The 11588-nt window shown below is 41.1% G+C and overlaps 1 protein-coding gene across 1 annotated transcript in view; it reads left to right on the top strand.

Annotated features, from left to right (window-relative positions):
- The first annotated feature begins 6 nt into the window (after window positions 1–6).
- The window catches only part of TMTC2 (transmembrane and tetratricopeptide repeat containing 2), a 397072-nt gene continuing 385490 nt past the window's right edge, over window positions 7–11588 (top strand). The window contains exon 1 of the mRNA XM_006774726.2: window positions 7–435. Within this exon, the coding sequence (XP_006774789.1) occupies window positions 353–435 (83 nt within the window). The 5' untranslated portion in view covers window positions 7–352. The remainder of the gene's footprint in view (window positions 436–11588) is intronic.

Consider the following 11588-nt stretch of genomic DNA (forward strand, 5'->3'; position numbering starts at 1 on the left):
ATGGCCATGGGTTAGGGTGGGGGCCTCGGGCAGCGGGGAAGACCAGCCCGGTGCCTCCGCCGGAGGGCGCGGAGCCCGAACGCCGCTCGCGGGCGCCGGGCATGGGGAGCGCGGTGTGAGCCCGCACCCCGGGAGGACGCCCGAGCCGCGGCGACGGGCCGAGGTGGAGGAAGAGCGCGTGGACTGGGAGGACCCAAGGGAGGAAGGGAGGGAGAGAAGGGAGGGTGGGGAAGCTAGGGAAAAGTGAAGCTGGGAGGAGAAGGCGGAGGAAGGTGGGGATTGATGCTTCTGTTTTTTGTTGCCGCTGCTGCCCTCGCGCTGGGAGCCGAGCCGGAGGGAAGGCGGTGGAGAGATGATTGCAGAGTTGGTGAGCAGCGCTCTGGGGCTCGCCTTGTATCTCAACACCCTAAGCGCGGATTTCTGCTATGATGACAGGTAAGGGGGTGAGAGGGAGGGGTGACCCCGAAGCTTCCCGCTTTAAGGCTGGAAGTGCCTCCTGGAGGAACTAATCCGGCACCTGAATTAGGAGGCGCGTCAACATTAACACCTTAAAGCAGGAACCGCCGGGACGCGAGCGCGCTGGGCGGGCTGGAGGAGTTTGGGTTCCTAGTTTGCAGCAGGTTCTCTCCCTTGACTCTTCGGCTGTTGGCAGACGTTTAAATTTCTTAGCGGAAATCGCAGCAATTTGGGAAACTGTTTAATGAACGCATTAAAGAAAAAGTCTTAGTTATTCCTTGGTGCAACAAAAGCACATTGAGTGATTTTACGTCTGGGTTGGGAAGCTGTTCCCCGCCCCCTAATAGATCTTCCCCGTAACGTTTCCGTTTATTGATGGGACGGACAATTTTATTTCCCGAGGGTAACACACACCTTTGACAGTTGCCAAAATAATGGAAAGAGGATCGTACTCTGCTTCAACTTTCCCTTTTAACGTGTAGTGTACTTGACTTGGAGCCAAGATAATGCTGCTGATGGTCTGCTCTCCCCCCTCCCCGCCTCCTCCCTCCCCTCGCCTCTTTCCATAATCGATGGAGTAGCACTTTATAAAAGCTTGGCTTTCATTTCTGTTTGTGAGTTTCACATTAGACATTAGTGATTCTTTTGTGCTAATTGGGGAAGAAGACGCCCCTAGAGACTGAAGTTGTCTTCTGCATTTGGGTTAGTTTGGGTGGCTAATGAGACCTGAACCGTGTTGTCAAAGAAACTGCATCGATTTCTGGAAAATGTCATAGTTGTGCTCGTGGCTCTACCTATTTTTTAAACGTTGTTAGTGTTTAGAAACTGATGAAAAGCTCCAATAGCCATTAGGGAAAATTCCAATTTGTGTCTTTCCAGTGATTTAATCTGATTACAATTAGAACAGATGCATAATTAAAATATATTAGGGAGAACAGCACGCCTGGCTAAACTTATTAACCGTCCTGGGGTGTTTCATGCTCCATTGGAATTAAACTATCCAAAAAGTGAGCACAGATTTACTTTGACAGCTTTTCAGCAGCCTCTCTGGGCTATGGAAAGCGAATGGTTCCCTAGGGTCAGGGCGAGGCAGTGAGTGAACTTAGGAAAAGAGGTTGATAGTGAGGGGAGGTGAAGGCAAAATCTTCTCCTGGTAGTAATTAGCCATGTTCTATATTCTCTGGTGTGCCCGCTCTCTGACTAAAAGCATGTTCATGGATGTATACCTTCAGTCAGCGAATTTTGGTTCACATCCACATGTCTATTATGAAATCCCCTGATAGTCCCTGCAAAGACATCCAGCAGACCCTTCTTAATGCATTTTATAGAGTGTCTATCAGAGGCTAGTTGCTAGGAAGCCCCTGTTAGACATAAACTTTCCCTCAATTTTTAAGCAATGTGCAGATCTTAGCAATTATGCTACATGCTCTGAGAAGTAAGTGGTCTGTGAGAGGGGCTGCTTCTGTTCCCTCCGATTTGGGGTTACAGTGCACCTGCTCTTTCTAGGGTAAATGGAAGAAAAATCTCTTGCTTCCAAAGACGGGTGACTTTTCACAAAATAAGTTCAGGGACAGATCTTGGGCAGTGACTGGCTCTGTTTGGGACAGTTCCAATAGTAAGCATTTATGCCAAGAATATACAGCTTATGAAAAAGTAACTTGCTGTACTATTGTAACTTTTATAGAACACTGTGGTAAATCTGGCATGCCTCTTGTATGCTACTGTTTTTTGCTATCTAGTTCTTTGAAAAGTACTTGTCAGAAGAAACTAGCCTGTAATGGTTAAGGCTGAAACTAAACTAAATTTTCAGGTACATTTTTTTCTATAGACTTAGTGCTTATTTTGTGTTTTTTGATCATCAATCAATTGCTAGGCCTTTGTAACTTTAAGGAAGAATGGTGCAAGTGTGATGATGAATTAGTTGTGCTTTGATGGTGGACAATTGCTATAAATTCTCTACATGCTATAGGTTGAAGGGGGTGTCAGATTTGCTAACCTCTACCTCGCTACTTAGATGAATTTAGTGTGATGATTTGCTCATATCATCTAGTTGATAGCATGCTCAGTATATGATATCTAGATATTATATATGACATGATATGGAGGGTCTGTAAATACAAATTATACTTTTGCTACAATTTGAAGTGTACTTGACTCTAATTTTCTAACTGGCAGACCTGCATATGCAATCCCATACTTCTGAGAGTATGAAGTCTTAAAAGTATCAAACTTGTGTGTTTGTTTTTTAAAATATATTTCTATTGATTTCAGGGGAAGGGAGAGGGAGAGAGATATAGAAACATCAGTGATGAGAGAGAATCATTGATCAGCTGCCTCCTGCATGCCCCCTACCGGGGATGGAGCCCACAACTCAGGCATGTGCCCTTGATCGGAACCCGGACGCCTCAGTCCACAGGCTGACCCTCTGTCCACTGAGCCAAACCGGTTAGGGCTAAACTTGGTTTTCATGTGTCTTGGTTTTTATGAAGTCGTGAAATACATATTAATAGGATCCTGGAACTTGGTGTCTGCACAGCATGTTCAGGTCATTCGGTGCCAAGGTGCACTGCAAGTTGTGGCTTTCAGATATGGTACTTTCTAACTACTCTCACTCACTAGGGTGTGAAGGGGGAAGAGGGCTGGCGAGGCAGTGGAAACTGTAGGATGATGAGAATGTGTTTATTTCCATCACTCCATTTCAGACTACAAAGGCTCAAGTTCAAAACTTTGTTTAAACTACATCTGTGGATTCCGCTGCCCCCCCAGGAACTTCTGTGAAATACAGCTCTGTGAGGAGGGCAGGGCTGGAAGCAAAAGAGCTGCACTCAGGGAGGGAGGTGGCTCTTACGCTTGACTTGCTTAACTAAATCAAGACTGTGCATTTTAGCTGAAGAATCTGGCATTTACTGTAGGAGGGCTTTATATTGCTTCAGCTTAAAGATTATTGCTGTGGTACTTCTCAAAGTTATCATTTCTTTTAAGTATAGTGATCAGGTTTACTTTATAAACGGTATATATAATTACTTGCAGTGTTTGATGTAGTTTGGTTGAGATTAAATGGTAATCTGAAACGTTTTTATAGCAAAATCAATTTCCCCATGGTAAAATTTAATATTTTACAAGTTTTTCTGTGCTAAACTCAAGAATATGGCTAGGATGTGATGAAACAAACAGTAAAAGAGTAGAATTCATCCTATCTGATCAAAAAAGCATACATGGTTTCAACTTCATCCCTCTTCCCCTGGCCTCCAATCTAGTAATGACTATATTGAATCTTAAGTTGTGGTTAGAGTAAAATTGGAATTATAAATGTGCAGTTTTTGCCAGACTTTAAATCATGTTGCGTATGACTTCTCGAAGGACCCTCTCATTTTCTGGAGAAATTTGGTGTTTAGGTCAGTGGAAGAAACTGGCTGACCCCAAATTCTCTGCTCTGTTATGTATTTGGCAAGGATAATATTACATCATTTTCCCTTCATCCTCTTTAAAAATAGTACTGTTAATATGCTTTGCATAGAGATAACACTAAAAGAGGAGTCAGTTTACTTCAAAGCAATAGAAGTAAACCCTAACTATTTGTTTTGTAGTCTGATTTCATTTTGATTTGCCATCTAATTGAAGGCATTTTCTTTAAGTCATATAACTAGAAAATAATATAATGCAACTACTACATGTTTTTATTCTCACATGAGTAAAATAATGCACTCGTTAAAAAAAAAGTCAGTTGGAGGTTTTGAAAGTGGGAAATGGATTTGTGGCTGCTTTGAACATTTTTTTCCTTATTGCTGATTTTGCATTTGTTAAACCCAACCATGATCATTAACATTACCTTTATGTTTCTTAGCTATTCCATTTTGCAATAATTGTGTGAAACTTGGAGAAACAACTCCATGGCAGAAATGTCTGCTCTTGAATTAAAACTACTCCAAGCTCTTCATAGCACATTCCTAATTTAGTTTTTCTTTTGGATATAAATGTAAATCTTTATTTTTATGGAAACACTAGTTAAGACGTTTCTTCCTTAAAGTCATTCATTAACAGTATTTTAAAAGAAGGAATGGAAGATGTAAGGCATGTTAGCAAGTTTTTTTAAAAACTTTATTTTCTAAAGCTATTCAACTGTGCCTTCTCCTTGGTCTTGTAATGTTACTGTCAGTTTGGGTTTTTGACCTGGTATGATCCTGTGTGAAATGATCAATCACTCTGTTAACTTGCCTCTAGAAAGTTCCCCTGAATAACTTGCCTTCGACCAATATGTGATTGGTACCTTAAAATTCTAGTGTGTGCAACCATTGAAGGAATGCCCGGTGTTTAAAGTATGTTTACAAAGAATTACTTATAAAATCAAAGTAAAGAAGGGAGAAGTTTGCTTTGAATCAAAGGATATATCATCAAGACTATACAGAAAGAAGCCAATGTGTACAAGAGTGTTTTGTTTTTTTTCACTCTAATTTCCTTCCCAGTTTATAAGACACCGAAAAAATGCAAGTGGACCCAATTTATAGTTTATGAAATATTTTATGTGACATTTTATTTTTTAGCTGTTTTGATTGTTTAATCAACTCTATGTAGAATTGGTTCATTTTGCTGAACAAGTACATCTCAACAGTAAATTAAAATTAGGTGAAGCCAGTAGAGACCACTTTGCCTCACCTCCATTGAGACTGCCACATGGGGATTAGCTAGCAAGTGACCCAAATACAAGCACCGGATGGACATTTACGAATGCCATAGGGAAAATTGCTTGCCAGCCATCTGTCTCTTAATGGTTTCCATGTAAATGTATATTTTTGGCTGTATTATTATATATTCAATTTACATTGTCTTGTCATCTGCACTTAGTTTTTCAGTGTTATTGTGCCCCTGCTGTAACACTGAATTCCTTGCTGCTATAATTATGAAATACCTACAACCTTTTGTATTCCGGTATGAGATAGGAGCACGGTTTGTCTCTCTCATCTCCTTGTTGCTGTTTCGCACACTAAAGGCACTTGTTTAAAACGCCCGTGATGGTGCAGCTGTTTGTCATAGGCAAAGGGTACATTTTCTCTAAAACAGGCACCTTCCTAAGAGGAAGGGGCCAAGTTTACCCTTAAGGCACTTTGAAAAATCAGGGCTGGCAAACCTAGTTTCTTATAACTTTATTTTTCTCACCCAACATGGTTTATACCTGTAAACATTCACTTTTTAGATTGTTTTGTCTCTTGGAAGCTAATTATATGATTAGCTTTGGGTACTTATTTAATAGCTTCACCAAAGTGGCAAGTGTGGCAGCCTTGATGGGAAGGAAAAGTGGGTTGATGAATGTAAGGACCTCGCCTCTATGAACAGCTGTCCTCACTTAGAGGCTAGTAGGAGGGAAAAAAAGGAAGGAGGCACAGCACCAGGAACTGCACTACCTTCTGTTTTTCGTAGGATGAAAAAGGCATAATATTTTGAGTAATTACAGATGTAATGATATGCAGTGGTTTCTTTGAAGATTTGATTTGTCTGTGCTTTTGAGGAATAATGACTACATTCAGCAATTCACTAGTTATGAATATTACTAGACACGGGCTTCTCATACATATGGTGCCTAATGCAAGCAGCAGCTGTTCACTCTTGTCAGCAGCATCCATACCTGTCTGTCTGTCTTACCTGTCCTGTAGCAGGTGCTATAAAGTGTTTGAGAGTCTGATGGTAGACTTACACAGATGCCAATAGCTTGTCCTTTAGCAGAATTTCACTTGCAGTTACTCATGTTTATTTTGACTAATACTCATATTTTAAAACTTTTACCGGGACTCCGTCAGCTTCTCTCCCAGGACGTTGGTGCCCGGGATCCATGGTAGATGGTTTGAACTGGCGCTGTGCTGGGTCTGGTGCTCATGGGTACTTGATTCGCACGAGCGGAAGCTTTAAACTACTTCTCCCAGATGTCTTCTTCCTAGCTGTCCAGTCAGTTGTTTTCCTTGGAGGCGTGTAGCGGCTGCTCTTGGAGTTAACGAGATTTGCCTGTACTGGTCAGAGGGATTGAAGACGTTTGCCTGAGAGAGATTTTTGGGGGCTGTATTTTCTACACAGTTAATTCTAACACGATGCAGCACTATTAAATTTCTATTGATCTCCTTTCCTCCTCTCTGACAGTTTTCCTTTTCAATCACATTTGACCGCTTCTCTGGTATTCAAGGTTTCTTAGAATAAAGGTGTACGTGGTCATTTTAATATTTTAAGAACTTGTTGGGATTCCAAATTTGGGTTCAGCGATGACCTTTTGTCTTTCCAGGTAGATGGGAAATCATTGAATAAACCTATCGACTCAGGAGAATTTTGAAGAAGTCAGGAACACAAATGATTTGTTTTTAAGTCCATATGGAGAGCTGCTGTTATGTTTTTAGAGTAGTATATTTTTGTTTACAGTCATTTCCTAAAATGCAGTTAATTTGGACAACTCAAAGTGACTTTATGGATGAGAGGGAGAGAGATTTTGATTTGCTCATGACTAAAAAAAAAATAATATGGAAAATTCTAACTCCACCTCTAGAGTCCATCTTATTGCGGAATTATAGTATATGAACATTTATTTTATTCCAAGGCTGTGTGCCTGCTTTGTTGCCGAGGGCAGTGCTACTGTGTCTGCTTTAAAAGTGCTGTAGTTTTTGGCAGAGGAGATGCTATTTGCTTATGGTAATTCCATGTAAGCTTTTGTTTCTTGATTTCTTTGCCGGGCATTGGTGATATCAGAGTGAGGCAGGGTGTGCAGGGTGGCGCAGCATGCAGTTATCATCAAAGAGACTGACTAAATTACATGATTTATCAAATGAAACACATCAGTGCCCTTGAAATAGCAGCTGTGAGCTAGGTGCTGTGGCCAATGGCTTAATTAAGGAACAATGTATGAAAATATTACCATGGGGTAAAGGAATTTATTGACATTTGAAACTGCAAAAGTCACAAGTTTTGGTAGTTAGCGAAAGTGCTTGTTTCCCTAATTGCGGTTCCAGAGACCATTGGTTTCTTTAGAAGTGGAACATTTTGATTGTCCTAGCCTAGAAATTCTCCCTTGACATCCTTTAGGAGTGTTTTAACTTCAAAGGATGTGTTGTTTGCTGAAGAGTGGCCACTGGGGCGCAATATGGCTCTTGACATTTTGAGCAGTGTTAAATGATGACATTGAAGTATTTCAAACAGCCATGCTTCAACATTGTTTAAAAATCCAGTGGGGAGAATGACAATCCGTATTCCTGCATACTTGGAATTCTTTGGGTATTAATTTTAAATGCAGTTCACAAGTTTGCCTCTTAAAAATAAGTTAAAAAAAAAAAAAGGACGAATAAGGCTAGTAAAAGTTTTACGGCTGTGTGTTATGAAATTTTGTTTTCCTTTTTCAATTGCTTATACGTGTTCTATAAAGAGACTGAAAAGGTGCAGACCACAGCCTTGTTTTTTGTTTTAAGCTCTCAATTGGGTTATACGCCTGTTGTTTAGAACACTGTCATAAAGCATATTGTTGATTCTATTATAAACTCAAGACTATCAAACTAGTCTTTGAGAGGCAGACAAGGGGAAAACACTTGGGGAAAAGTAAACTCTTGTGTTTGTTAATTTCCAATTTAAGTGAAGGCACGTGCACCCTGCTTCCATTTCTGGTATCTCTCCGGTTAAAAATGAGAGTCCGTAGTTTTACTCTTTACAAGGTCAGTGCATGTGAAAGTGACAACCCTGCAAATTGTGTTCTCAACAGGGATTGCCTTAGGAGGTGGTGGCTCTAGAGATACCTTCACAGGTTTGACCACTTTTCTCAGTCTGGAGGGACATTTGCCATTACAGAGCCATTTGGGAGGAGGGGCTCTTGAGGCAGGGCTAGCACCTGCCCTGTTCCTTTGGGGACCTTGCTCATTGTTTCATAAGCTGCCTTTTGGCTACGTCTGCCTTTCTGTCTTCAAGTTTCTAAAGGTATAATAAATACTGAGCCTGCCGCCCTGGATTGTCAGATCGTCTTCAGGTAGAGCACGTGGATCCAAATTGTCTGTCGAGTGTACTTTTAGAACAGGATGTTCCCCTCCTCCTCCAATAATTAACTACAGGACTGCTCTCCCAAAGCAACTGAAAAAGCTCATTTTGACAAAGAAAGCTTCCTGTGACAAATTTCCCAACTATAACTTTGCAGAAGAAAAGTTCTCAGATGATGAAGAAGTTTAATCAGGCAAAAAGACATTTTTATTTGCAGAAATGGGCCCTTTAGAGGGAAGCAATTATTTATAGCTGATGTGAAGAAGTGGTATACCTGAATTCATTTGGTAAACCTCATTTAAAATAGGAAGATTATTCTTGTTATGCTGTTGAAAGAAAAAAAAATGGTGCTGAATAGTCAGTGAACTTATGTTAAAGAAATAAGCTTTTACACGTTAACCCACTCTCTAGGGATATGGATTGGTTTAACCAAAGAAAAATGAATTTAGGATTTGAATTAAAACCTTTTAAAGACACCAGTGCGCAGCCTGCAAGCACTGACTATAGTTTGCCACATGGAGTCTTCTATTTAAAAAATATTCTTTAGTTTTGGTTCCTCCATCTGTCTATGCAAGAATCTTTGTATTTTTTCCTTTGACAACAGTGGTGTGTTTTGCTTTTGTTACATGTTGAACAGAAAGTGAAATTTCACTGTTTTAAAACCTCTCGTATGTCGTCAACCTAAATAATGTAAGCCATTTCTATGAGAAGGTATTTAGTAGTTACTTTCAAATTCAGAAATGGTATTGAGGATGCCAGTGGCAGGCTTTGTCCCTTCTCAGGACTTGCCCCCCTGCCTTCATCCTTTGATATGGACAGTTGCCTTTTTAAAAAAATCTTTCAAAATGCAGTTTAAGCCCCCAGTTTCTTTGAATCCAATAGATCTCCCTATGCCTTGCTTAAAGGGCCATTGGTGAGCTGGCCTCTTCCCATCTGGTATGTGTATATATTTCTAGATCAGTCTACTTGCAGATCACTTGGGGCTGTGAAAATGCAGATTCTGCCAGGAATGGGCCTAAGAGCCTGCATCTCCGTCATTCACAGGTGTAACAGATGGCTGTTGGTTCACGGACCACACGGTAATCAGAGCAGTAAGGCTCTATTTCATTTAAATGTATTACACATCGGCTCAGTGTGTTGTACAGATACTTAGATACTTGGAAGGGCTACCTAAACTGCTGGATTAAAAATGATCAAGGATAAGGCACCTCTCTTCTTTGTATGAGTCTAGTCATTTTATTTCATCTCTCTCTGCTTTGTTCAGTCACATCTCCTTTAAATTGGTCATGTGGATTCGAGGTATTGTGTGGATTTTGAAAAGGTAGAGAGCCTGCTGAAACCCTAGGAGGTGATCTCTATGGAAATATCTGTCACCATCTTGTATTACAATGTTATCTTCTTTGTAGCACTGCTGTGGAGACAGGTATTGGATGCTGATTTTGACAAATGAACTGATAGGCGTCGGTCACCTTAGGCTTATGACTTGAATAGATGCCTTAACTGAGTCTCCGTAGACAGGGCCTTCATTAGTTTGTGCTTTTGTTAAGCAACCCCTTGTAAGGGAATTTGGCTTACATTGCATGAAGGCTTTAAAAATTATCGGGTGGCAGCAAAAATATAAGTATTTAGGAAGCAGGGAGTGGGAAAGCCGAAGATTTATTGGTGACAATCAGGCACTGGTGATGCTATCAGGTAGAGGTACCCACATAGAAGTAGAAATGCTTGGGCCCCTATGATTTTTTTAAGCCTGTTATATGGAACCTTAGCATTTGGGCACTTTGGAGTGTTTCTGATTGAGTGAATGCCCTATGACTCTGAAAATTTACATCCCTACTTAATAGGAATATTTTTAAAGTGCTCATTCTAAAATCAGTTAAAATTATTCCTTTCTTTTAAAAATACTGGGACCTACAGGCAGTTTCGTAAACAAACATTAGGCCACGATAGGAGACTAGAGTTATGGTCTTGGAGTTACGTATCACTTTACTAGCGAGGTACTCCAGCCACTCATCTAAGACTTGGTGTTATAATTGTTTAGGGAGTGAAAGTAACAATAATAACTGCCTACCACAGAGTGGGGATCAAATGAAATGTTCTCTGTGTGTTTTAAAAGCCTCATGGCTCCAGATTTAGGTGTAGAGAGTGGACGAAAAGGGGCCACCTGCTCCCCTGACAAGCTCAGGGAAGGCCCGTATGGTGGCCTTAAAAACTCAGAGACCTAAAAGTAACCACACAGGATGGTCTCAAATGAAAACATTTTTAACTGAAAAGCAGTTTATGGTGGGTAGTCATGTGCTGGGGTCCAACCCCAGCAGGTCCAGGGGTCCCCAAAGGTGTGGACGGAGTCAGCGAAGAAGGAATGACACGGAGACAGCGTTCAGTTGATCAGCAGCCTTGCCAGGATCTCTAGCCACAGTCTCCAGCCAAGTTTTGTCCAGGATCTCCAGCCAGGTTCTGTCACCAGGTTCTAGTCAGGTTCTCCTTGTAACATCTGTATTTATACCAGTTGATTTTAAACCTATTAATTTCGATTCCAAAGGTTAGGACATTTCTTATCTCTATTCCAGGGAGTAAAGATTATGTACCTTAAGCGTGATTGTTCATAGTTAAAGTGATTAATTACCTGCCTGGCACTTAGTGAAGGGGTTGTATTCCCTCCCTAACTCCACATAGCGCCAAGAAGGTGAGCAAACATTAAGAACAGTATGTTATATACGCCAGGTCCCTTAAAACATATGCTGTGCAGATGTTTCTTCCCTGCAGCGACTGTGTCAAGCAGCAAGGATGGACCGGCTCCCGGCAGTCATGTCCTAGGTAGCCTCTTCCCTGACAAAGGTCAATCTTTACCTTCACCGAGTCTATTGTCTTTTTGCATCTAGATAACATATCGTTGGAATGTCAGAATAATTTTCCTTTTTCCAGACCCCTCAAAGCACAGGCACTGCTAGGGGGAGCACAAATAAACTCATTGTTATCGAGCTAATTGTTGACTGTTAACTATCTCTCACACCTAACTCAGTGGTCGGCAAACTGAGGCTCGCGAGCCACATGTGGCTTTTTGGCCCCTTGAGTGTGGCTCTTCCTAAGCCTTAGGAGTACCCTAATTAAGTTAATAACAATGTACCTACCTATATAGTTTA

The sequence above is a fragment of the Myotis davidii genome, unplaced genomic scaffold (genome assembly GCF_000327345.1).
Source record: "Myotis davidii unplaced genomic scaffold, ASM32734v1 scaffold26, whole genome shotgun sequence".
In the NCBI taxonomy this organism is placed as follows: domain Eukaryota; kingdom Metazoa; phylum Chordata; class Mammalia; order Chiroptera; family Vespertilionidae; genus Myotis; species Myotis davidii.